This window comes from Clavelina lepadiformis, chromosome 5, assembly GCF_947623445.1.
Source record: "Clavelina lepadiformis chromosome 5, kaClaLepa1.1, whole genome shotgun sequence".
Classification (NCBI taxonomy): domain Eukaryota; kingdom Metazoa; phylum Chordata; class Ascidiacea; order Aplousobranchia; family Clavelinidae; genus Clavelina; species Clavelina lepadiformis.
Genome location: NC_135244.1, coordinates 23,780,530 through 23,808,140, shown reverse-complemented (window position 1 = coordinate 23,808,140; position 27,611 = coordinate 23,780,530). Strand labels below are relative to the sequence as shown.

Below are 27,611 nucleotides of genomic sequence, written 5' to 3'. Positions count from 1 at the left end.
CCGGAAACAGCAGAATTATTAAACTTTGCAAAAAGTTTCCGTTGTGCTTCATGTCTTCTATTTTTTTTGATGGCGTGCAAGTTTGACGCCAAATATTTGGGAATCCCCCAATGTTTTCTTACAAATTGGTGGCAAACGAGGTGGCCTGGTTGGGTGTTGTCTCTTTCCTCGGCCGTCGTGGTAAGGTAATGTGTAGCTTTTGTATTGTATTGTTTATTTTTCGCGATTAACTGTGCGGAGCGAAAGTTACGATGCAAACCGTTCTAGTTATTGCACAACAAAACACATGTTCACGAGCAGGAAATTGTGGCAAAACCCAAAGGCTTAAAACATGCGAGATAGCAATAATGCAATTGTGCTATAAGATGGTAGGTTACCATGGCCACCAAACCCACAAAATAATTCCTAAGTTTAACGAATTTAAGTTAAAGTTATAATTGGTGGACAGATTTGGAAGGCGACTCCATATAAACTTTGGAAACATTTTATGTCGATTTAAGTATATACTTAGCCTATATTTCAATTTACAAACAATCTTAATTGCATTTAGCATATTGACTTATTGGGTAAACGGCGGTCGATGCAGGCGGGACTGTGGTGTAGGCTATCCCAGTTTTTCGCCGAGATCTTGGGAGTGCAGAAGCAAATTTCCGGTGTGCAGTTATACCAGAAAATGAAGAAAAAAGTAGTCTTAGTGTCTCTTTTTTCCAGAGATTGCTTTTCTTTCAGTGTGCAACACCGTTTCGGCTGAAAAATCTCGATGAAATTTGCTTCAAAACATTTTTTTGCGGCAAGTTGCGCGTATGTCCGTATGCAAGTCTAAAATGTATTCACACCAGATCATACAGTTTTTGCATAAAGGCCCTTGATTTGACCAACTGAAAATATGCGATTGATATCCTCGTTAAGCCACTAGTCCAAATAAGAAAGTTTTTTATTTATGGGTGAGAAATCATTCGCGCAACAATATGAAATAGCCATTATACGGACAGTTAGTTTAATCCTTCGCGCACTTTTGAATCGGGCCACCAGTTGCACAGAAAGAACTAGCTTGTTTTACTTCAGATGTCCGCCAGAGAAACTTGCCAATGAATGTTATTTAATAGATAATGTTAATTATGTTGGGTTGTCACTACTTCTCTGGAATTATTAAGCGTAATCATTTATGGTATGTCCCCCATTATTTCTGCATTTGTAACGAAAAATTAATTATTGTGAAGATTTTTATATTTTCTTGTTATGATGACTAAATGTCATGTAGGCCTACATGGTTGGTTGAGGTTCTTCCATCAAGTCGGACACAAATATCTGCTGAAGTTGGATTCATCAACTTCTGGTAAATATTGCAATATATCTAATGACATTTGTCAAAGCGACATTTTATTATCCAGGAATTCAATGTTTTCTACATTTAAATATTTTCAGATATTGCATTGAATTAGAAATGGAGCATTGGTTTCATTCATGCTCTAAGAGTCTAAGTCCTAAGATATCAAAGCATCGTGGAAAATTTCTTAAGGCTGGTTATCTCATCACCAATACATCTGCTTCCTTGTCGTCGTTTTCATTTGAACACCCAAATGGATGAAGATTTCCTCCTTTGCTTGGTCCAGATGATTCTAGTTATTAGCAGATAGAGGGCAATGTTTGTGAATGCGAAGATCAGAAAAAGCAAAAAGTTTTCCTTCTTGCGTTTAACAAAATGGTTCCAGCATTTGGATTTAGGTCGACATAACCTGTGACGTTGCATGAGTCCATGCCAATAAATGGCACCTTTATGATCCAGTGGTAATATGGTGCATTGGTGCTGAAATGTAATCACAACACATCAAATACTACAAACTCTTACAAGCATAGCCGCTTGAAATCGACAATCTGTCAGATCAAAGTGGCAGACATGAAGGAAAGAAACGCAGTAACTCACTGTAAATTCTCGTTGACATCCATACCAACCTTTCTTGCTCATCCAACTCCAATCTCAATACAGTGCTTACTCAGTTTATGATGAGGAAGACGCCACAAGGTCCAAGTAGAGAACACGATGGATATAATGGTTCTTTGATTCTTTTTCGTCTGTGGGGTCAGACTATCCTTGTGTTTGGGAATGCTCATATTTGCACATAATCCTGCCAGACACCGTGTCCTCTTGAGCCTGGTAAAGACATAAGGTGGTATTCCTGGTTGCTGATATCAGAGAATAAATCACAAATCAATACAAATTTTACTACATTAATTATAACGTATAACATCTCATCCCACAAAGATTCTTCTTAAATAGTTTCATCGCTAACGGTGTTGGACTCCTCAAATTTAATTTCAGATTTTCCTCTTTGCTTCCATCTGCTACATTTAAATGATGTGAGACCGGATGTTGTTCATCATTTACATTACTTTCTTCGTCATCGACACTTTTTGAGTCAGTTAGCAATGATTTACGCGGCCGTTGCGATCGGCGAAACATTGTTGTTATGAGAAACGTTGCTGGAGATGACAACAGAGCACTCTCGATTCCTTTGTTACAAATCAAAAGAATACGACGATTAATAAATAACAATCTCAACCATCTCTGACAAAACCGATGTCAACTGAACTCACCGGACAGCCACGTGCCACCACTGAAAAGTGTAATTACCGACGGCTAAGAGCAGTCCCTGCTGCGCGTGGTTGTTCCCGTGGAACATCAACGCGGTGAGCATGATCATCAAGGTTATCATGAGACAACACGATAACATTTCTATCCTTCCCATCACATGACGTTGCCACGGGCGCATTCCATAGAATGCGTACCAAAGATATCTGCAGTATTGTGGAATTATATGTTTATAATCCGGTACAATTGTGGGATATAAATTATCTCAAACTTTACCTGTCTCTGAGGTGATTTTCCAACCTCAAGGGGAACAATGTCCTGGTGTTGTGCAGGTCTTTGGTGCGTGCAGCAGGGACCACGTGGTCTATGACATGCTTGAACCAGCGGTTGCAGAGGAAGAACCAGCAATGATTTTTCTCCAGGTCTCTTACCACAACCCTCTGGAGGAACCTAACGTAAAAGTTACATTTAATAATTTCTACAGTTCCTGTTGAGTTGTTACTACTTCATACCACTCTGGGCTGTGTCCGCCATTATCGTGCCACAAGCGAATCGCAGTGATGTCTCCAAGACACTCTGACGTGGTGATAAGGAACGATTTCACACTTCCCCTGTTGAAAATCTTTGTGTGGTGCTGTAAAACAGTATTCATTATCAGTTTATCACTTAATCAAATGCATTTCTATTTATTATGACGTCATAATACCTGAATGACATGAGCACTACTGGTGGCCATACTTCCAACGAGTCTGAGGCAGACTACAGCAGAAGTTCCAGAATTTCGTCGACTTCCGGTAAATACCGTCACGATGTAACGATATTTATCAAAAGGACTATTGTCCGGGACTTCCACACACAGGTCCTTAAAAATATTTGTTTTTTAACTTTGATTGATCACTTTCACATATGACAGTAGCAATCCATCACAGTTACACAACAATAGACACCATGTTTAAAGAATCTCAAGCATGTCTTCATATTCAACCGGACATATTCAAATATTTTCACCTCTGCCTCCACTTGCCGGTCTTTTGATCTCGCCCAGATTATTCCGAGTCCATACAAGGAATAGAGCACAAACAACATGGAGAAGACAATCGGATTTTCTAAGAAGCGCTGCCACATGTTGGAGGAGATCTGAACATGATTTCATCATTTGAAAGTGACACATTCTGTTACATCATAAACATCCTTACCTCATTGTAGTCAAGTTTGTTGAGAAAAATCAACAATTTTGAAGCCAACATAGATGGACCCCTTTCAAAATTCTTCTGTATTTTTTATTCCAAATTATTTTAGTTGCTATTGCTCACAACCGTACAGTGCCGTGTCTGTCCGTGTTCTCATGAACCAGCTAACGGACAACAATAAGACTTCTAATAACAATAACACTTTCCTTTGTTGAAAGCTCTTGAGTTTCAGAAGCTTTTGATATCTCACCTTGAAGAGGCTGTCTTCCCAGCCATTGTTGGCATCAAGCCAGTGAAGACACTGCAAGGCCCAAGCAGAGAACACAGTTGATGTGAGGGTTCCAGCACGGTAATAGCCTGGACCCAGGTCAGAACAAATTGTGATATTGTAGGATCCAGATCCTACGAAAGGCGCCTTTGTGTTCCATTGGTATGATGATGCTGAAATTTAATGACAATATTTTAAATACCACAGACCCACCTTCATACCAACCTTCCTTGTTAAACTCCTTTCTAGCCACGATGATATCTTGGCCTACAATGGTGAGGAATATTTTAACCTTTCTAACTCGCCCTTTAATATTTCCAACTACAAAAACCAACAACTTTGATGCGAGCAGCGAAGGTTCTCTTGTAAACTCATCCGTACTTCGTTTTTGACCCTGGGTCCAGACCACCCTTGTAACAGGGAAGTGACCACATTGGCACACAACCGTGCCGGAAACCGTGTCCTCATGAGCCTGGTAAAGACATATGATGATGTTAGCTGCTGATATCACAGAATAATCCACAAAGCATTCACTTTATTAAAAATTCTATATTCACAAAAATTCTCACTTTCCTGATTTTAGTATTTCACCTTCCAGAGCCTGTTTTCCCAGCCACTGTTGGTATCAATTTTCATTCATTTTAATTTTTGTCCTGATTGTGGGGAACGAAAAATTGTGCTGACGCAGGTGGTTGCAAACATATTAGTTGTCGACCTTTTCCACATCTCGCCCAGATTAGTCCGAGTCCATACAAAGAATAGAGCACAAACAATATGGAGAAGACAATAGGATTTTCAAGGAAGCGCTGCCACATGTTGGAGGAGATCTGAACATGATTTCATCATTTGAAAGTGACACATTCTGTTACATCATAAACATCCTTACCTCATTGTAGTCCAGTTTGTTTGGAAAAACCAACAACTTTGACGCAAGCAGCGAAGGCCCCCTTGTAAAATCATCTGTGCTTCTTTTTTGACCCTGGGTCCAGACTACCCTTGCAACAGGGAAGTGACCACATTGGCACACAACCGTGCCGGAAACAGTGTCCTCATGAGCCTGGTAAAGACATATGATGATGTTAGCTGCTCATATCACAGAATAATCCACAAAGCATTCATTTTATTAAAAATGCTATATTCACAAAAATTTTCACTTTCCTAATTTTAACATTTCACCTTCCAGAGCCTGTCTTCCCAGCCGGTATTAATTTTCATTCATTTTAATTTTTGTCTTCAATGTGGAAAAATTGTGCTGGCGCAGGTGGTTGCAAGCATTTTAATATTTATCAACATTTTCCACAAATTGGACGGGAAAATGTGACACGGCCTCGAAGGCAAAAACGTGCATTAAGAACCAATCAGAGAATGTAAAAAAGTTATTAGCGTCAGCATGGCAACCAATCCCACTCAAGTTAAGACGCTGCAAGACATAAACAGAGAACACGGTCGATAGAATGGTTCCAGACTATTCTAGTTCTGGGGAACTTCCTAAAGCAGCACCTTGTCCTCATGAGTCTGGTAAAGACATGAGGTGATATTATTGCTTGCTCATAGCAGAAAATAATCCGCAGAACTTTTTAATTCGTAAAGTTCTACAATTTTACTTTGTCCAATATCTCATCTCCTTTGCCCATGGTATGCATTGAACCAATGCAGTTCAGCTCATACCTAGAACATGGTGAACAAAATTGTCCCGACCCAGATTTGTATGAAGTTTGATGCTGCAGGATCCATAGAATGGTGTTTGAACCCTCCATCATTACGAGAGAGCTAAAATATAATGACAACATATCAAGCCACTACAGTTTTGCAAACCGGCTCCTGTGTTCTTGTGAACCTGACATGGACAAAAAACACTATTCTTGGCTGCAGTTAACAGAAACTAATCTGCAAAATAGTTCACTTAATTACCTGTTCTTAATATACAAGAAATTCTCATTTGTGTGTTTAATTTCCCATGTTACAAAGGTTCTCTTACCAACAATGCATCTTTTGCGTAAAGGCATAATAGCTGTAGATTAAGTATATCATCATATTAAAACTCAACTGCCTAAGTATTTTCATATTTTGCACCATGCTTTGCATTGTCTTCGTTGTTTATTGTGCCTTTATGATGTAAGGAGATATTGAAACATGCTTATCGACAGCAAAAATTAGTGGAAAACAAAACTTTTGTAATTGAAAAGTTGTATCGAGAATTATAAGTGACTTGCATGTAATATCTTATCAAGTATTTATTCTATTTGCTTCGTATGGTTTTGCGTTTATTTCAACAAATGATGACATTCATAGCTCTATAATGCAACTTTTCACATGTGTTATTCCTTTCAATCTCAACTTGATCTTAAGGGTCTAGTATCCAAGTTACTGTTTCGTGATGTTATTCTTGTTGTTTGTTTGGAATAAATTATGATGTCATTAAAATGAACATTTATATGGGCAAGTGTTGTCAGGTTGAATGCAAATGCTATTATATCCAGACTCGTGCAGCAAAATATTTCATAACCAATGGATTGAGACTGTCAGTGAAACCAGAACCAGCTTTTATTTTGCAACAATTAACTATTGTTGTTACCCACAAACTTTCTTGACCTTTTTTAAAATAAAAACTAAGATGTATGATGACACATTAATTCTTAATATCTTTACGCAATTATTTCTTGACTTGTAGCCATTACTTGATTTTATCTTCGTTTTTTTTTTCTTTTGTAAGCAAATGACTGAGTGCATAGTTGATTAAATGACTAGCAACATACAGGAATATCGTCAACAACAGTTCTTGTTAGTAAAGACATATTGGAAGGAATTTGCTGCATCTGAGGACGGTCTAAAGTTCTATTGCAATGGGGGGAAGTGATTAGTAATCAATATTTTCAGCATAGGAATGTAACGGTGACAATACAAACTGCTAAGGCAATTTTTCGTTTTTACCACAGCTAAAGGCACTGGACTAGGCTAAAGTCACCAGAAAAAACTGTACTGTAGGTTAGCATTTACGTCAACTAGTACAAATACCACAACGGTAGTTTAGGTTTATTTAATACAAAATGTTCCTGTTAGGGTATACACTTAAGTGCACGTTCGCAGAAAACATTCTATTCATGCTTAAATAAAGCACCGATTGCCTTTGTCACTTACATTCATTTCAATTGTTTCTCTTATTGTAGAACAATGTAAACGACCTGCTTTAAACTTCTGCCTAACTGCACTTTTTAGAAATGTTTTGGAAACAAATTCTTAAAAGGGGAATTCCCTTCTGCGAGTCGAAAGAAAAATAATAAACAACGTTTTTTGTAATACAGATTCGGACAAAACAATATCTCTCAGGTCGTCTGTTGTTTTGAAATAACAGTGGTAAACCAGGTAAAATAAATATATAAATGCTAGGCTACAAATAGTGACTTGTATTTGTATTGTTTAGGGTCCGTTTAATTAAAAGCTTTGGCTTATAGTATTATATGATGTTTATGGTTGAAATGCAGAAAACTGTAAAAGAAATACAGAAACATAATTTCAAAAAGAATATATTCTCACGCTAATCATCTGGGGCAGAGCAAAGAAATTTAACTAAAGCAGAGATGACTTCACTAGACAACTTGAAACTGTATCGATTATATAACTGGCTCACATAACTATTTTAGATTTGACAATTTCCGCAGCTAAACGCGTTGTAAAAGATTACATAGGTTTGACCGACACTGACAAATTACACTTATAATTTTCTGGGTTAGTTGTTTTGAAATTCATAACATACAAGAACTTTACTCTCATGTTATCGACATGTTGTTATTATGGTGGTTGTGCTTAAAGTATTGCAGTAGCACTTGCTGTAGCCGCAGTAATACTTGAACATAATACAAATGTTCACAACATAACTTTATTGGGTTATAATAATATAATGAACAAATGCTAATTTCCCAGAACTCTATTCAACTTTTCTCTTGCTTCGTAGTTTTTTGAATCTCTCTGAAATTTCGTCACGGATCGTGAATACGGTCCTGTGAAACATGATGTCATAAAGCAGCTGAATGTTGGATACAAATAGATGATTATAACGTCACAATACCTGATATGTTTTCTTCCGAAAGACATGAGGTGTTGGCGAGTTAAGCGCTCACGTCTGAGCAACTTCAACTCTCGGAAGGTGTTTTCCAAAACCGCAGCAAAAAAATTGACAAATATTTTTATGAAAATGAGCAAAATTAACAGGAGGAAAATGCTTCCTCTGATTGGATAAGCACGAAGAAGGTTTGTTGACGTAAACGCTTCCATGGAAAAGCCTACAACCTAAAATGACCTTGAGTTACTTCACGAACAATTGATACGTCATAATGAAAAGTGTGACTCACAGATTGCATAGCTTTGCTCACACTGCTGAAATCTTTGCTTCTTCCAAACAGCACTAACCCTGAAAATGATGATTTTCGCTCAAATCTCGGATTCGCGTAAAATTTGTGATTAATTATGACAACCATGAGCTTCGAACTCACCAACATGGCAGAAAGCGATGTAGAGGAAAAATATGTAGAGTGAAAGACCTAGGACTTCAAGCTTTGCTCTATGTATGGTGGCGTGCATGAGATCAAAAATTGGATGACCTTCCATGACCTGAATATGATGATGTCATATTCAGATTTTATGACGGGTACTGATGTTGATGACGTCATATTCTTACCTTGACGGTGTACAGCATCGTGAAGAAAGTACAAATGGACAAAAGGCATTTTGTGAGGTAATCTGTGAAAGCAGCCATGTGGTAGAGATGGAAAGATTTCATGTTATTCCTGAAAGCTTGGAGCGCTTGGTCCGTGTAAGTCACTCTGTGTGAAAATAACATCATTTATGAAATCCCTGCTTGCATATAAATACCTCACGATTATGTCTAACTCATCACCTGCTAAGGTAAAGCCCCACCACCAGTGTTGACGTCATCAGAATTATCATGAGCAGAACATTACACAAGTTCTTGAGAAAGTGGAAGCCTTCTTCCAGGAAGCCACTCGCTACCTCCACCAAGTGGTACAGCACCAGGACAAGAATGCCATATAAGGCAACCTGGACCGCCACGTCCCAAGCACGCCTTCACAGGAAATGACGACATAACTTCGTGCAGTTTACAACGTTGTTAGGTCATAATCTACTTACTCGACGTGGTGACTTCGCATGAACATCAATTGTGGCTTGACGACATAGTTGCCAGTGTTTGATATTTCTATGGCGACCATAGTGACGCAATATATTCGATGTGGGACGTTGTATAGGACAGTCTCAAGCATGAGGAACCTTCAAGGAAATAGTTTGAGTGAAATTGACAATATTTTGCAACAAATCTTTCCACAAACCTCGTGTATCCATCAATCCAGCCGAAGCGTCTCAGATAATGAACTTGGTCACGTGTTTCGTTGGCTAATTTTGAAATTGTGACGTAATACCCGCCTGGATTGTAGAAGAGCGCGAGATCGCCGATGTAACTACTCAACCATGACGTATTCGCCGTCGAATACTCCCAACAACTGCATTGTGACGTCATTAAAAATAAACGTTAGGTAAAGTAACTCCCACTTTTCAAAAAATCTGCACCGCTGCGTTGCCATAGTTACCTTTCATAGACGTCATTTGAGGGCTTTGTTGCGTGTGTAGGAGGCCTGGACCAGGTGGGTCCATGAGACCTCTTTTCTTGGAACTGATTTTCGTAGTGAAGTTTACACTGGTTCGTGTCGGACAAACCGTATTTGAATGCTGAATCGCTGTGAACACAAGACGTACCTGCAAAATAAAGCTTTAGAATTCAAAATCAGTCTAAAGCGTTTCCACATAAATTATCAAGAAAATACAATTCTTGTGGGAACAAACCTTTAATTACTCGCTTCTGACGTAATGTTGGTGGCGTCACAATCAACAATTGGTTGTCAGGGAAATGCGTCAGGCGACCAATCGAGAACTTGTCAGCCAATGAAAATTCGACCCAGTTATATACGTCATTAGCCGACGACATCTGAGAACATATTGTCATGAAATGTGGCTTTTGGACCAAACACGTCTTAAATGATGTAATTATGAGCTAATAATCAACCTTTTTGTGTCCATCCAACAACATATTCTGCACAGTTTTGCCAAATTGAAACGAATTCCTGTCCGTTTGTCCAAACGTCACAATGAACAAGAGCACCAAAAATATTAGGTGAAGCGATATGTTCTGTTACGAAACAATAGATTATATTGTCATATTCAGCTTCATAAATTTATTCCATGAAACTCACTTTTATCTTTCTTTTTGTTCTTATTTTTTCCTCGATATCCTGGAGCGTGATTTCAAGTCTTAGCTGAGAAGGAGGACGATAAATCCGATTCCTTGATCGCTCCTCGTCCTGTCTCCTCTTTATTGCGTCACAATCACCGCTGTGAGATCTCGGTGTCACTGTATTAAAGAAATAAGTCATCAAAAAGAATCAAAATGTTGCTAAATCATAGTTGCGAAATGAACCTGAACGGGGCAAAGGTGGAATCCAGTCGCGTAGATCGAGTTTTGGATTATTCACCACCTTGACGTAGGCAATCAAGACTTCTTTTAGAGGTTCCAGAATTATGACACTTTGAAGGAAAGCAACCGATACAGAAACCAACCTGGAAATCAAGTTTCAACAACTCTTATTACGTAGTCTTTATTTGACATTACGACGCAACAATGTCTTACCATTCTTTGCAAGTTTCTATGCCATATGACATTCCATACAAGGCACAAAGCACAGTCGACGTGAGGACAGTTGCAACCAGTAATATCCAGGCAATGTATATGAAGAAGTGAGGAAGAACGCGGGAATCCCCTGTGTTGGGATCATTCTCGACGAAAGCAATCCCTCGATGAGGACCAGTGCCTGACACTGCCACCCGCTGACCAGCTAAGTGCGACCTGAAAACACAAACAACTTAAATCTATGAACTAAGACAATTTTAATGTAAACAACTACCTGGCGGAAGGAGTCACTTGCTCAGTAACAAATGATGATGTAGATGGCTCTTGTGATGATGTCATACCAGCAAAGGATGATGTCGATGGCTCTTGGGATGATGTAGATGACTCTTGTAATGATGTCATACCAACAAATGATGATGTAGATGGCTCTTGGGATGATGTAGATGGCTCTTGCGATGATGTCATAGCAATAGATGGTGACCTAGGTGGCATTGACAAAGATGTCGCAAAAGCTGCTGATGATGTACTTGGTTGATCTTTGTCGCGAACAATGGATGATAAAAATATTTTCCTCATTGGAGGTTTCAAATCATCTAAACTTTCCTCTTCAAATCTAACTCTTCCACTGGAAGGTTGAGGCTGGGAGATGGCATCATGTTTACTGCGACCTTCACTTGAAACATGTCGTGCAGTTTTAGTGACGATAATGGAATGTTTATGGCGACGTTTCCCTGTTTGATGACTCTTCCGGCGAAAATCATGACTCTCACCCCGATGGTGTTTATTAAGAAACTCTTTCTTCAGCTTTCGTCTCTCTCTTTTATCCATCTTGTCATTCGTTTCTTTGCGTTGATGATGATACACTCGACGGTCTTCAATCAAATCATGTCGTGAAGTATCAGCAACTTCAAAAGCAGGATTTTCACCATGCGGTTTTACTCCCTGATGACTTTTAGGACTTTTACTCTCGCCACGATGTTGTTTCTTGGGAAATTCTTTTACCAACTTTTGTCTTGGTTTATGATCTATCTCATCACTTGCTTCTTTGCGTTGATGATGATTTACTCGACGCTCTTCACTCAAAACATGTCGTGAAGTATCAGCAACTTCAATGGCAGGGGCTTCACCATGATGTTTCACTTTAGACAGGATTTTGCTCTCGCCGCGATGATCTTTCTTAGGAGATTCTTTATTCAGCTTTCGTCTCTCTTTTTGATCCAGCTCATCATTCGATTCTTTGCGTTGATGATGATGTACTTGATGCTTTCCACTCAAAAGACGCTGTGAAGTATCAGCAACTTCAAAGGCAGGATTTTCACCATGCGGTTTTACTCCCTGATGACTTTTGTTCTCATCATGATGGTCTTCATGGAGGAGAAGTTCTATCATCCACTTTAGCCTCTCTTTTTGATCCAGCTCATCATTCATTTCTTTGTTTTGATGATAAATTACCTGATGCTTTTCATTCAAAACACGCTGTGAAGTATGAGCAACTGTGTTGGCAGGAGTTTCACCATGCGGCTTTACACCCGGATTTTTCCTCTCTCCACGACGCTGTTTTTTCAGAGATTCTTTCTTCAGCTTTCTTCTCTCTTTCGGATCCATATTTTCAGTTGTTTTTTTGAGTCGATGATGATGAACTCGACCATATTCACTTAAAAGATGCCGTGAAGTATCAGCAACTTCAATGGCAGGGTTTTTACCATGAGCTTTTGCTCCCAGTTTAATTTTGTTCTCATCATGATGTGGTTTATGGAGGAGAAGTTCTTTCACCCACTTTAGTCTCTCTTTTTGATCCAGCTCATCATTCATTTCTTTGTTTTGATGATGAATTACTTGATGCTTTTCGCTCAAAACATGCTGTGAAGTATGAGCAACTGTGTTGACAGGAATTTCACCATGCAGCTTTACACCCCTATGACTTTTCCTCTCGTCACGATGATCTTTCTTAGGAGATTCTTTTTTCAGCTTTCTTCTCTCTTTTTTATCCATCTTGTCATTCGCTTCTTTGCGTTGATGATGATACACTCGACGGTCTTCAATCAAATCATGTCGTGAAATCTCAGCAACTTCAAAAGGAGGATTTTCACCATGCGGTTTTACTCCCTGATGACTTTTAGGACTTTTAATCTCGCCACGATGTTGTTTCTTGGGAAATTCTTTTACCAACTTTTGTCTTGGTTTATGATCCATCTCATCACTTGCTTCTTTGCGTTGATGATGATTTACTTGACGCTCTTCACTCAAAACATGTCGTGAAGTATCAGCAACTTGAATGGCAGGGGCTTCACCATGATGTTTCACTTTAGAAAGGATTTTGCTCTCGCCACGATGATCTTTCTTGGGAGATTCTTTCTTCAGCTTTCGTCTCACTTTTTGATCCAGCTCGCTGTTTGATTCTTTGCGTTGATGATGATGTACTTGATGCTTTTCACTTAAAGCTTGTTGTGAAGTCCCAGCAACTTCAATGGCAGGGTTTTCACCATGCGGTTTTACTCTCCGATGACTTTTGCTCTCACCACGATGTTGTTTTTGGAGGAGGAGTTCTTTCACCCAGTTTAGTCTCTCCTTGTGGTGGATTTTGCTCTCGCCACGATGCTGTTTCTTGGGAGATTCTTTATTCAGCTTCAGTCTTTCTTTTTGATCCAGCTCTTTGTTTGATTCTTTGCGTCGGTGATGATGATGTACTCGATGCTCTTCATTCAAAACTTGTTGTGAAGTCCCAGCTACTTCAAAGGTACGGTTTTTACCATAAGGTTTCAATCTATGGTGGATTTTGCTCTCGTCATGATGCTCTGTCTTGGGAGATTCTTTCTTCAGTTTTCGTCTTTCATTTTGATTCATCTTGCCAGTTGCTTCTTTGCGTTGATGATGATGAACTCGACCGTCTTCACTCATAACATGTTGTGAAGTCTCAGCAACTTCAACGAAACTAGTTTCTCGATTAGGTTTTACTCTGAGATGAGTTTTATTCTCAACTGGAAGTTGTTCATGAAAAAGTTCCAATTTCAGATTTTCCTCTTTGCTTCCATCTGCTACATTTGGATGATGTGAGACCGGATTTTGTTCATCATTTACATTAGTTTCTTCGTCGTCGACACTTTTTGAGTCAGTAAGCAATGATTTATGCGGCCGTTGCGATCGGCGAAACATTGTTGTTATGAGAAACGTTGCTGGAGATGACAACAGAGCACTCTCGATTCCTTTGTTACAAATCAAAAGAATACGACGATTAATAAATAACAATCTCAACCATGTCTGTCAAAACCGATGTCAACTGAACTCACCGACAGCCACGTGCCACCACTGAAAAGTGTAATTACCGACGGCTAAGAGCAGTCCCTGCTGCGCGTGGTTGTTCCCGTGGAACATCAACGTGGTGAGCATGATCATCAAGGTTATCATGAGACAACACGATAACCTTTCTATCCTGCCCATCACGTGACGTTGCCACGGGCGCATTCCATAGAATGCGTACCAAAGATATCTGCAGTATTGTGGAATTATATGTTAATAATCCGGTAAAATTGTGGAATATGAATTATCTCTAACTTTACCTGTCTCTGAGGTAATTTTCCAACCTCAAGGGGAACAATGTCCTGGTGTTGTGCAGGTCTTTGGTGCGTGCAGCAGGGACCACGTGGTCTATAACATGCTTGAACCAGCGGTTGCAAAGGAAGAACCAGCAATGATTTTTCTCCAGATCTCTTACCACAACCCTCTGTAGGAACCTAACATAAAATTTACATTTAATAATTCCTACACTTCCAGTTGAGCTGTTACTACTTCATACCACTCTGGGCTGTGTCCGCCATTATCGTGCCACAAGCGAATCGCAGTGATGTCTCCAAGACACTCTGACGTAGTGATAAGGAACGATTTCACACTTCCCCTGTTCAAAATCTTTGTGTGGTGCTGAGAAAAAATATTTACTATCAATTAATTAAATTCATTTCTACATATTATGACATCATAATACCTGAATGGCATGAGCACTGCTGGTGGCCATTTTTCCAACAAGTCGGAGGCAGACAACCGCAGAAGTTCCGGAATTTTGTCGACTTCCGGTAAATATCGTCACGATGTAACGATATTTATCGAAAGGACCATTGTCCGGAACTTCCACATACAAGTCCTGGAAAACATTTTGTTTAATTTTGATTGATCACTTTCACATATGACAGTAGCAATCCATCACAGTTACACGACAATAGACACCATGTTTAAAGAATCTCAAGCATGTCTTTATATTCAACCGGACATATTCAAATATTTTCACCTCTGCCTCCACTTGCCGGTCTTTTGATCTCGCCCAGATTAGCCCGAGTCCATACAAAAAATAGAGCACAAATAACATTGAGAAGACAATCGGATTTTCTAAGAAGCGCTGCCACATGTTGGAGGAGATCTGAACATGATTTCATCATTTGAAAGTGATACCTTCTGTTACATCATAAACATCCTTACTTCATTGTAGTCCAGCTTATTGGGGAATACCAACAACTTTGACCCTAACAGGGATGGCCCGAGTTTAAAATCATCTGAGCTTCTTTTTCGGCCCTGAGCCCAGACTATTCTGGTGATGGGAAAGTGTCCACACTTGCACATCACCCTGCCGGACACCGTGTAATCGTGAGGCTAGTAAATGACATGAGGTGATATTACTGGTTCCTCATATTAAAAAATAATCCACATTTTACAAAAATAGATTACATAATTACGTATAATATCTCACCTTGCAAAGGTTTTCCTGCCAACCATTGTAAGCATCCAACCAATGCAGGCAGTGTAACTGATACACCGAGAACACTGTGGATAGAATAGTTCCTATACGGTAATATCCTGGACCCAGGTCCGCTTGCACAGTGATGTTGCAAGTGACTGCCCCAAAGGATGGGGATTTTACAATCCATCTGTAGGAGGGGGCTGAAACATAATGACAACATGCCAAAAACCACAAACTCCTGCATTCCTAATCACTTGTGGGGGTCAAAGTGACAAGATCAAAATGGAAATGTATTTAACTCACTGCAGACTGTCATTGACACTCATACAGACCTTTCTCATCAAACTCTTTCTCTGAGACACTACGAGGGTGATTCAAAGGCGCCAAGAACATTTTAAGCTTTTTAACTCTGCCTTCATTGTTTCCCACTACAATGTTGAGAATAGTAGCTTCCCTGACACCACTAAAATCTCCACCAACATCTATGAAGGCAGAGCCAATGGCAGTGCTACGACATGCTGAGCCGTCACATTCACTTTTAACCCTCAGCCATATCTTGCTCTTATCGGGCTGTTGAGGCAGGCTGAACTCTAACTTTAGATTCTTTGCTATTTCTTTACTGATGGGGAGCTCGTCCCTCCAACCTGTCGTTATGCTGACTGACGTCACAGAATCAACTTTTAGATCAAATGGACTGAAGTTGGCTGAGGTTGAGTTATAACGAAAAATCTAAAATTTTACAAAACATTCTTCTGAATATCATCGCAATATAATGTAAGTGATTAAACAAAGCACAATTATTACCTCGATATTGATGACATCATCAGTTATAAGCGACTGCAAATTAGAAAGTTGTACGAACGAGGTGTTAGCGTCGAAAGGATCTGAAAATATTTCATTGTGGTCATGAACAAAGTATTGGAACTTATATGAAGAGTTACACCTCACACATGAGAATGTTGCTACCACTGTGCACTGTATGTGTGTGAACAATATGTGTGCATCAGATGTACGTGGCTTATAAATTGTAACACTTCTTCCTTACTCGTGACATGATTGTTCAACTTGAGCATTCTTCCTTCGACAGATTTTGTTTCAAAGGATATCGCTTCCTCACCAGGAGTCAATGATGCCATGAGCAACTTTCCCAGACGATTCATTCGCAAATTTTCTTCATTCTTTGACAAAAGTCGTTGTTAGCTGAATAATCAGATGCTAGATTATTGAAAATGTTAACTTGGTTACCTTGAAAGGATAAAATCGAACAAGTCTCATCAATTGTGATGTCGTAGTCATACATGACCTCACAATCGAGTTTACATCTTCATATCGACTGGCAGAAAATGGAACAAAGCTCTCTACTCGGTCCAGGATATCCTGCACATCTTGCTGTAATACAAAGTAACTTTCTTCTACTCAGTCTATATTACGGATAAATATGTGGACTCTGAATGCAAGTTTGTGTAATTTGAAACTTTACCAATTGAGTTTCTTCCAGGAGTTTAGGATTGTTTGTTACGTGGCTTATTACATCGGCAACTTGTTTCACCGGCTCCAACGACAACATGGGATATTCAACCATTTTGGAAATTATTTTCTTTCTCTGTTTAAACAAAATTTTTCTTTTAAATCAAAAACTTTAACAGAAAGTAGAAAGTTAATACGTCACAAACTGACCTTTGATTGGTTGAGTTTGTTGCTTGACGATAAGACGAGAACAAACTGAGCAATCTTCTGCAGATTGTTACTTAACAATGCTGCGTCCAGTTCATTCATTACATCATCGTTGACGTCATTATTAGCAACCACAGTGACGAAGAGATTTTCCTCAACACATGATTGGTCGGGAGTGCATATTTCTATGACAATTGTGACGTCATTAGATGAACGTCCAGGTGGTAGTATGATGTCATAGAGAACTGGATCAAATCCATATTGTAGAAGATATCGATGGCCTGGGAAGAATTTTTATTTTTTAGATGGAATTTTGATCTTGTCAGAGTTAATTTTGCTCTATTTCCACCTGACACTTTATTCACCTTTGTCTTGGAGGAAAAACTTGTACATCAGTTGGTATTTGCCTTCTATGTAACCAGCACATGTGACATTAAACTTGGTGGTATACGCACTTCCCATCCTAGGCAAAACAATGCAGCTACCACCACCATGAGAAGATAGAGCATTGAGGAAAATGGTCACTGAGGAATTTTCTCCGTGAATATTGTAACCTGCACATGGAGGTCAGGTTTAAATCTGTGAATGAATTAGTACCATATAAGGGGATTCACCTGTTCCTGTGACATTTGATGATGGAATAAGTAACGAAGCATTTAGTTTGCAAAACTCCTGATCATCACACAGTGGCAGTTGATGTCCAGGATTTGGCGACAATGTCCATTTACGACGTAAACAATCATCACACTCTAATTGTAGAATGATTGACAGGTGAGGAGAAAAGTATTTCTCACAATTGGACCAACATCTGTAATTTGATGGAAAGAAAAATTAAATGAAATATTTTTACTTTGTCTGCTGCAATTTCATCCGATGCTCACTTTAAATTAACAATCGGGGCTCGTCTTGCTTGGACAACAACTTTCTGATCTGCGTATGTTGCCTCATAATGGGGTCCAGATATGATTAATCGGATGTAATAATGTTCACTTTGTCTGAGTTTATTCATGGATATTTCCATCACATGACCACTGGTCACCCAGAGAGTGTGCCAATCAAAGCAGGAATCTTAAACATGAAAAAAAACTTAAATTTTGAACAAATGATATTTGAAAAAAAAACTTTGAAACCTTTTCTCTGTATTTTCCCGATCACTGTCCTTGTCGGAAGCTCTTCCTTCGTGATGGAGCAAAACCAGTTGTAGCTGATGTGTCGATGATATTTGTTGTAATCAATCGAACATTCAAATCTTAGGAGAGTCATGTTGTAGTCTATGCAGGGAAATTATAATATATTAAAATTATGGATGGTCCAATGTAGTCGAAAATTAAAAAAATATTCATGAAAATATTTTATGAAATCACATAGAAATCTGATAATAGCCCACTCACCAGCCTGGAGCACATTTCCTCCTAAAATCACAAAATGTAGCTTTCTTTTCGGAATTTCTATCAAAGTATAATCTTTGAGTTTTCCCTCTAACACATCGCTTGTAACGTTCTCACTGGTAACTTTAACCTTTATGACATACAAGCCGGGTGACAATGTATCGGCTCTGATGATAAGTTCTGGTTCAAATGACTCCTTCTCAAACTCAACTTCATATGTATATGTTGCCATGTCCATATCTGTCGCCACTGGGAACACCAACCATTTATATCTGACCTCAGACATATTCTTGCACGTGAATTTAAAATCTATGCTGAAGGTCAAATAATCAAAGACTTTCAAAGGTTTTTCAAACCCGCCTCGATAGTTCCCATCTCGAATTCTCAGATCCTCCAAGCACGATGACGTCTCCAACACGTCAACCCATCCCACGAAAGGAAATGACTGTTTGGAATTCCTGATAAAACCAGTGACCTGCTGCATTCCAATGTGGTACAAAACTCGTTCAACTTTGATCAATTTGTAAGACTTGGCATCAAATGGGAGACTGGGCAGATCTTTGTGATCATATTCCAACTTGGAGATGGTGAAACTGTGGTTCTCTGGTCTTCCTTGTAAGTATATCGTCATCACGTAATCACCAACGTCACCTCTGACAAATGCATAAACATAATTTCTGCTGTAGCTAGGGATAGGCTTCAGTGACGAAATAAACACGTTGTATATCTGTGGTAATGTTTCTATGAGTACCCATGATGATGATTGAGATATGTTATTTTCAGCAATTGCTTCAATTTTGTACATTCCTGGTTTAGATAAAGTTGCCTTCATCAACATTGAGTGACAATAATGTGGACAAAATAAAGAACCATTGAAGTGTGACAAGTTGCTTTCAATCGATTTGATTTGAACTGAAAGACTTATTGGAGCTCCTCGACTCACCGTCGCATTTATGATGAAATAATGGGGATGAAAACCGACGTATTTTTCTGCTCTCACTTTAAGATTTTTGATTTCATCATTGAAAGTAACTTTTGTGAAATAAATCACTGTAGAGACATTGTTTTGTAACAATAAAGTGACATTATGTATCCCTGGTCCAACTAATTGTTGCATTGATGAGTTTACATTGAACTTGACTTCTCTGAAAACCTTCAACAAAAATTTTGCCTCATCCAGAACTTGCTCTGTCTGTTGATGTGCTATAATGACATCACCCATCAACAGGGAATATGAAATAGGAAAACAATATCTGTGACGAAATACAAGTTCAACCGGTTTCAAGAATGTCGTGTTCAAGAATGTCAATTCTTTGTAGGATATTTGTAATGTTGAAGGTGATAAGCCACATTCCACGTAAAAATTAAAAGATGATGTTTGGAAAGAAACAGCCTCTCTCTTAGTTGTACATGTTGCATGCGCTGAATAGCTTCCAGGATATTGGAATGATTGCTGTGCAGTGAAGGATGATGATAAAAAAATAGTTCCTGCTTTTGTGGTGCCCCGATTATATTCCACGGAATAATCTAGATATTTGTTCACACTGTCATCTCCAGTTAATCTAGCAACAAATTGAATTGATTTTCCAGGTTGGACATAATAGTGACTCATCGTTACATGAAATTCTGCAATGTGTGGGAAAAAATGTAAGTTCAGCAACAAAATGGTTGCAGACACTAAAAGTTAGTACAATTGTAAACATATAGGCATAGTTCTTAACCCAATCCTGTTTGTCTGGGCTATTAAAAATGTAGCTTGCCTGGGCCTAGTTTCATTTATCATACAGCCTATAAAACACATTTCAAGTTAATTATTTACTGTTTGAGCTATATCAACAATTGTTTTGCAAATGCAGAATTTCATATTTTCTAGGTTGGGTGTTTTAATTTGTTTCAGTTGATCTGAAATACCACAAATTTGCACAATGTTAAAGTGAAAATAGATCGTTTTTTACTACGTTGCTGTGGTTACTGTCAGTTGACAAGGCTTCCATATAATAAGCTCATTTGTGATTTAAAAAGGTGGGCCGGATCTGACTCTCAGGTCGTAGTTTGGTGACCCCTGATATGGAGATATAAGTCTGACAAGTGCGGTTAAAGTGTGACTTTATCAACATGGATGGCTATAATTTAGATATAATACAGAAAAGGTGTTGTTTTCTCCACGCGTCCAGTTCATTGAAACGACATATTGACTTATAAATTGAAAATATTTTCTGAGATTCATCGTCATGACATCAGAAATAAAGGAGAATTTTTAGATAGCCAACACAAGAAGCTAAAGCAGAGTGGTCCAAACCCTGGCACGCGGGCCGCATGTGGCCCACGGACAGATTTTGTGTGGCTCGCGGACACGTTCAATAGACTGTGTTTTTCAGTGCAAAATCAGCAGTAGTTACAATGAAACACACTTTTGTTATAGCTAAATGGATTAGCCACAAATCAGTTGCACATCACTGAGGTGTAAGTCAATATGTGATTACTGATTATTATTCAAGGGTGATAAGTTCTTTTAAAGGCTAATGTCACAGTACTGTCTAGCAATACATACATGCGATGATTTTAGCTTTTTGTTTCAAGCACAGTTGTAAACAAGTAGGATACATGTATCAAGGAGAGCATTATGAGTGATGCAGCTAAGCATCAAGTTGATTAAAACAGTAAACTCAGTCGTTTGCTAACATTAAATTTTCCCCATTTCCAGCCGACAATGTTTCTGTCAAACCTTATTGTCACCCTTCATGCTCGTAGTCTTAGACCACCTTAAACTAGAGTAAGGAAAGCTTCAATTTTACTCGTTTTCGCAACAGAATCCTAATTTTATATTTAGCTAAGACGATTTTTCTCCACAATCGCTTAGAACACTGTGCAAATTTATCAACAAACAGTTAGGAAATAGGAGATAAAAAACGTTACTTACTGCCAAACTATTCATTCTACAATCAATATATTATAATCATATTCAACTGAATATTGTTTAGAAAAAGTTTCAGTTGTATTTTTATAGCAGGCAGGCAGGTTTGCTTAAAAGTTATCATCATTTGAAAATTGTGTGAGTCCATTGGACCAGACCCGGGCAATAAAGTTATAAATTTAATGATAAAACCAGTACATCAATTGCACTATCCAACACTCACCAAATCGAAAATAAGCAAAAGAAATCTTGGCCAAACTGCAGTTGTCTTTCAATCTTATCATTGAAACGATAACAGTTTCTTTGAAAAGGTAGCTATTGGGCTTTTCAGGCAAACAAATGAATGCTTCTGGTTGACTTGTTTTAATCAGCAGTTGACCATCCAAACATCTATATCAACAAAAACCAGTTCAGCAAAAATAAATTATGATTGTGCTCTTTGTGAAATTAATATATCGCCATAAATCTTAACCCAGTTGAGCTAGAACACTGAAATATTAAAAAATATGTGAGATAGCTAAGGTTAATTTAAGTTTATATGAAATAAACTGAACAGAAAATCTTTATTTAACATTACTTGTACTATTTTTTTCTATTGCAAAACTGAAATATTATGCACAAATTTTCATATAACAACTGCAACAGCATTTCACTTGATAGATGTTTCCTCAAAGTGCAAATATACAACTCCTTCCTCCTCCACTGGAATTTCCCACTCCCTAATACCAGCCAACATGGTGTTGTTATTACATTCCTCTGTGGTTGGAAAAACAATTTTTCCGCTCCCGTTTCTTAGAACTATACTGCAGTCTGAAATATGAAAAAAAGTGAATCAAAAAACCAGCAGCACCAAATGTACCAGAATACTATCGATGATGTTGCTTCTAAAAGAAATACTGTTACAGTATGGCTGGATTTATTACTATTTGCTTTTGTTGCCCTTTCATTTGACGCATTGTCAAGCAGTTGATAGTCAAGCTGAAAACTTATTGAAGCAAATTAACAAAGTTAGCGAAAGCTTAAAAAGATTACATTTAGTTAATGGGAAGTTTTGTCACTTGCAAAGTCGCCAAGATCAGCAAAAATTACTAAAAAATCTTCTTGAGTCTACAACAAGTCAGTATTATTTGGGCTATTCATATGACACATCATATGAAGGTAAATAGATTAAAACTACTCTATACTACTAGTACTAATAATGCTTCGCAATAAATGTTTACATTATTGACACACTTAAATTAATATACATTTTGTTCCAGAATGCACAAGCATTTACGCAAGTGGTTCAACGTCAAGTGGTATCTACCCGATATGGCTCAAGGAACGATTCCAGTTCACTTACGTCTACTGTGATATGGACCTCGTTTCAACTCAGAAGGGCTGGACAACAATACAAAGAAGAATGAACGGGGAGGTCAACTTTGAAAGGGGGTGGGACGATTACGTCAGAGGGTTCGGAAACCCTAGCAGTGAACACTGGCTTGGATTGGAAAATATTTATCGTGTGTCGAGACAAACTCGTTTTTCAATCAACATACTGGGTCCGATCAACATAAAATTACCTAAAGTGGGATTTGATCTTGAAGACTGGGATGGTATGAAAGCATTTGTTCAATATACTTATTTTCGACTCAAATCAAAAGCAAGAAACTATGAGCTGGATGTTAACGGTTTGGATGAAGCCTTTAAAAATATTTTCAGCATGGCACCGATATCTGGATTTGAGTTCAGTACACCAGATAGAGACAATGATGAAAACAATCAAAGTCATTGTGCCAGTAAATACAAGTCGAGTTGGTGGTTCCATTACTGTCTAGAAACACATTTAAATGGTCCATATCCTAGATACAAACAACCAATGACCAGAAAAAACATTTATTGGGGAAGGTGGCAATTGTTTAATCCTAATAATACTGCTTTACGCTTTGCATCTATAAAGTTCTACTACAGCAGGGATGAATCGTAGGAATTTGTATTAAAATTTTCCAATCTCAGCTTTATGATAACATGTGGGTTGTTACTTTTTATATTACCAAAATTATGTTTCTGTAATTTATAGGCAATAAATTACATTAAATAACATTGCTTGTCTTCATAATAAAACTTTCACAAGATTCCATTCAATTAAAAAAACAAGTACATTCAAAAAATTTCAATTATATATACCAAATCGTTAAAAAACCATGAAACTCCGGGAAATTTTTAAGAATGGATGCATAATTAAAAAGCATGACTGAGTCATTGTACACATGGCGTTGTAAGTTTCCTGATGATTTGGCTACCAATCAGATGTCAAACGTTAAAATAGGCACAGGTATAATTAACAAGCTTGAACAAGAAATTTCTCTTATTATCAGATAACTTACAATTGTATCTAAAAGCGTGGTTAGATATCACTTTAACAGGTAAGTACTTCTTACTAAGTAATGTACATGACAAACTTTCAGAAAAATACGTTAATCTGATTTCCATGAAAACATTGGGCACTACTTTAAGTTATAAAATAAGAGGTGGCTTATACACATGACCACATGTCTAAAAAAAAACTTATATTTCATCGGCCGAATTCCATTTATGCAATGAATAGAACACACGTGATCATTTAAAAAACAAATTAAGGAATGTTACAAGCAAAGTAATTGTTCAAGTCTGTTGACGTGTTGTTGAAAAGCAGCATCGATGTGCATAATTATTTGATACAACATAGGCCTAATTGAGATGCTTTTTCGCATACATTCAACTGCTGTTATTAACATCGTTGCATTTGTTGACTACTTTTATGTTAGGTTTTATTACGTTGTGAATTTTGAGGAATGTGATTGGGGTCTAAGATACAGGCGCATAATCACATGATGCCTTTGTATACTAGATCCCATGCATGCAGACTGCAACTATTCGAATTGTCATCTGGTTATGCACTTGTACCTACAATAAAGGATCGTTTCTGATAAACTGTATCTGTAATAACGTAAGAGCTTTCGGCTAGTAAGAGGCTTCTCGAGAATTCTAACCGCACGCAACCACGGAGTCAGATCATTAATTCGGCAGATAAATTAAGTCTGAATAACATAAGTTAAGACTGACAAGCAGTGCAAGACCTCTGCAGACCTAGTCATTACAACTATATATATACTATTTGACATCACGAAAAATATTGAAGTGGGTCAACCATTTCAATTGTTAGGCTAAATATTGGCGATTGAAAAAACCTTGTCATTAAAAAAGAACAGCCTTAAATCAGAAAGGATCTAGGCTGGAGGCTTATTACCGTTTAGTTAACACAATGCTTAATAATCTTTACAATACTTATTTGTGGCGATGCCGCCAGAGACATAAGTATTGTATTAGTATTTTATAAGTACTTAGCCCAGCGTGGTCCAACTTCTTTTCATCGCGGGCCAAAATCAGAAAATTTTTCTATCTTGCGGGCCAATGTTTTTAAATTAGAACTGAAGAAATGTAAAATTAGAACTGAAGAACAATATGACATTGATATTAGAACTGAAATTAGAATAGTTCAAAATTTAGCTATTAAATGCTGATCAATGTGACATCTGCGGTCGAGGTTCTTCCTCGACAATAGCGACTATCAAAGGTGACTATCAGTTCGCGGGCCAAAAAATCGGTGCTCGCGGGCCAACTTTGGCCCGCGGGCCTGCAGTTGGACCACGCTGACTTAGCCTATAAGATATAGGCTAAGTACTTTCACAGTTCTGCAGATTAGTGAACTATTACTTCCGTAGATTAGCGTTGTCCGTTTTTATATTATGCCAGTAATTATGCAACTTTTTATTGCCAACATCCACCAGTCTATTGCCTGGCTGAATCTCAAAAGTAAACAAAGCAATTAAGCTAGGCTAAATTTTAGCTTCCCGGTCATACACACTGTCAGTCTGGGAGAATACAAACGGCTAGAGTTTCACCTCTCGGACTTTCCCTAGCTAGACACCGAAGCTTTAACATTTAAAAACTGATTGTTTTATGATTGACAAACAAAGCAAATCAACGGGCTACATGACCTACTTACGCTTTTTAAAGTGAAATAAATCTAGTCACTTTCATTCGTAAATCCTAAGCAGTTGAGTGCTAGTTTACTTTAGGTAGAGTATTTTTTTGCTTTATTATGTCTGTTCACATGACCACTTTCAATAGCGTTTTTTCTATGAATGTGTGATGATTTTATAAAATTGTTTGCAAATCGAATGCCGCATAGAATACGGAAATCGGCAAAGCAAAGCATTGCGTTACGTGTCGCCTATGCATGACTTCTTGTGTATCGTTATAAGTCGTGACGTGAGTTATTCTTTCATGTATAGCTATTCGTTGCGTCACAGTCTACGAAGTTAACCATAGAAAGTGGTCGACTTTATTATGTAGCTGTCTCTATGTCTTATTTAATGTAATCGTTTAAACAAGAAACAATATAATCAGTTTATACAGTTGTCATGGTGTACAATTGATTCTAAGATTAAGAGAAGCGAAACAACGACCTGAGACTCATTTATCATCGAGGACAACAATTCTACAGACAAACATTGTAATTGAAGTGGTCGTCCTTACAGGCTAAGGAACAATAAACCACCATTTCATTACAAATGCTTGAATACTTTCCTTTTCATGAAGGATTGTATTCTTCAATCTCAGCCACTTCAATCTCAGGTATGGCTTCCGTGTTTACAAGGTCGCATAAATTTACAATTATTTAGCGTACGCCTTTACGGGTCTTGTTCAGCTAATCAGTTGCCGGTACAGGTACGACCGTATCACGTTAGAATTTGCAATTTCACTTACTTATCCAACTTTACCTGTGCCATGCCATATTTGTTGCAGGCATTGTGACGTAGAGGTTTAGGATGACTGGGCGCAATTGAGAAACCGGTAGGCCTACCACTTCAAAATCACGGGTATTGCCCTTGGGTTCAGGCAAAAATCGTAAAGCGAACGGGTAATAAAATGATCAATGTTTTCACTTTTAGGTCGTGATCATGGCCCAGGTCGTGTCAAGTCAGTTTTAAGTTAAGACAAATTACCGTATATGTCTATTTTACGGTAGGCCTATCTCTAAACATAGACTAACAACATAGACAGCATACATACCTCCACCGATAAACCAAAGAATTGTCACAACAATTGTTAAAAACTTCATGATGACAATTCTTTCACTAACTTACAAGTAGACCTATATCGACAAAGTTCTGTAAAAGCCCAGGCTATTTAAGTGCTCAAGCAACTGACATTTACGCAGATTTCAAAGGTTTGACGTCCTCCTGCTTAAACACGAAACGATATTTTTAGTCACTAGCCTAGATCTTCACAGTATGTTGCTATTTCCATAAAATATTCACCTAACGCGTCTAGCAAGTTTAGAACGACCTTATTAACTAAATAAAACCAAAATCAATTCGATGTTTCTTTCAAAATAAACATTTTAGAATTCATTGTATCGTCAGAATGGTTTTTGTTAAAATTGAACCAAAATACATTAGTGACGTATTCTTTGTAAACAAAGCTTATTTTATTACGTTAATCTGTCGTTACATAGAAATCTAACAGTGGAACGCTTACGGCTGTTTTGTCACTATTGATTGCTTCTAATTCTTTTAATTGCATAGCCTACATTTAACAGTGACGTTTACTCGTTAAAATGTTGATTTTGTTGGTTGCTGTTGAGTGTTGATGCCTTGAATCCCTTTTTTGTTATTTTGCCACCTTTCTAACACCTAACCTTACAACATACACATACAGTGTCGATCATAACATGGAAAACATTGTTAGGTTGAGTCGAGTTTATTGTAACCTAATTTCTATATAGTATTTAAACTACAATAGCAGTGGGGCGGTAATTTCAAATTTTCCAATGTCGACACAACTTTCAGCATAGATAGAGTATTGATTGGATTAAACTGTGTGGATGATCAGCATTTACAACTTGTTTGTGTTAGGTTATTGTGACTTAATTTTTATGTACAGTAACATTTAAACTACAGTAGTAGTGGGGCGGTAATTTCAAAATTTGCATTATCGATCGGAGCAACAGAGCAGGCGTGTGCTTCATTCATTCATTGCAGGAGGTCCAGATGAAAGTAACCGGGTGAAACCATCGGGCCGCTGATTATCCCACTTCCTTGTTTGAGACGACTTGTTAATTCAACAACAATAGGCCTAAC

At 38.0% G+C, this 27,611-nt stretch overlaps 3 protein-coding genes and 2 long non-coding RNA genes across 7 annotated transcripts in view; 3 read left to right on the top strand and 2 right to left on the bottom strand.

Moving 5' to 3' along the window:
* LOC143459932 (uncharacterized) overlaps nt 1-27,611 on the top strand; it is a 150,522-nt gene that overhangs the window by 43,502 nt on the left and 79,409 nt on the right. The window lies entirely within an intron of this gene.
* Nucleotides 188-6,487, top strand: LOC143458651 (uncharacterized). The gene is made up of 2 exons (XR_013117686.1): nt 188-1,336; nt 1,426-6,487. It is a non-coding gene; the product is annotated as an uncharacterized LOC143458651 (long non-coding RNA).
* LOC143458649 (polycystin-1-like protein 2) lies at nt 1,365-7,120 on the bottom strand. 3 transcript variants are annotated; one of them, XM_076955491.1, is made up of 10 exons: nt 5,225-7,120; nt 4,935-5,105; nt 3,599-3,727; nt 3,297-3,452; nt 3,103-3,224; nt 2,867-3,040; nt 2,596-2,796; nt 2,292-2,511; nt 1,954-2,152; nt 1,365-1,807 (listed from the first exon to the last, which is right to left on the bottom strand). In XM_076955491.1, exons 1-8 carry the CDS (start codon nt 5,261-5,263, stop codon nt 2,433-2,435), a joined length of 1,071 nt encoding a protein of 356 aa, XP_076811606.1. In that variant the 5' UTR covers nt 5,264-7,120; the 3' UTR covers nt 1,365-1,807; nt 1,954-2,152; nt 2,292-2,432. The 3 variants fall into 3 exon arrangements, with proteins under 3 accessions (XP_076811606.1, XP_076811605.1, XP_076811604.1); XM_076955490.1 differs by having other exon boundaries at nt 1,925-2,511; XM_076955489.1 differs by having other exon boundaries at nt 1,954-2,511.
* LOC143459328 (uncharacterized) lies at nt 7,695-26,605 on the bottom strand. The gene is made up of 36 exons (XM_076956424.1): nt 26,542-26,605; nt 22,098-22,254; nt 21,668-21,834; nt 18,534-20,156; nt 18,273-18,413; nt 18,024-18,210; nt 17,757-17,950; nt 17,508-17,696; nt 17,146-17,423; nt 16,949-17,071; nt 16,714-16,857; nt 16,514-16,646; nt 16,273-16,352; nt 15,801-16,197; nt 15,478-15,668; nt 15,210-15,380; nt 15,022-15,150; nt 14,722-14,877; nt 14,536-14,657; nt 14,300-14,473; nt 14,030-14,229; nt 11,017-13,945; nt 10,743-10,958; nt 10,533-10,672; nt 10,309-10,466; nt 10,122-10,244; nt 9,902-10,043; nt 9,649-9,814; nt 9,391-9,561; nt 9,194-9,331; nt 8,943-9,128; nt 8,724-8,868; nt 8,539-8,656; nt 8,398-8,456; nt 8,115-8,335; nt 7,695-8,046 (listed from the first exon to the last, which is right to left on the bottom strand). Exons 1-36 carry the CDS (start codon nt 26,588-26,590, stop codon nt 7,974-7,976), a joined length of 9,990 nt encoding a protein of 3,329 aa, XP_076812539.1. The 5' UTR covers nt 26,591-26,605; the 3' UTR covers nt 7,695-7,973.
* LOC143458733 (angiopoietin-4-like) lies at nt 22,177-23,410 on the top strand. The gene is made up of 2 exons (XM_076955585.1): nt 22,177-22,602; nt 22,704-23,410. Exons 1-2 carry the CDS (start codon nt 22,317-22,319, stop codon nt 23,408-23,410), a joined length of 993 nt encoding a protein of 330 aa, XP_076811700.1. The 5' UTR covers nt 22,177-22,316.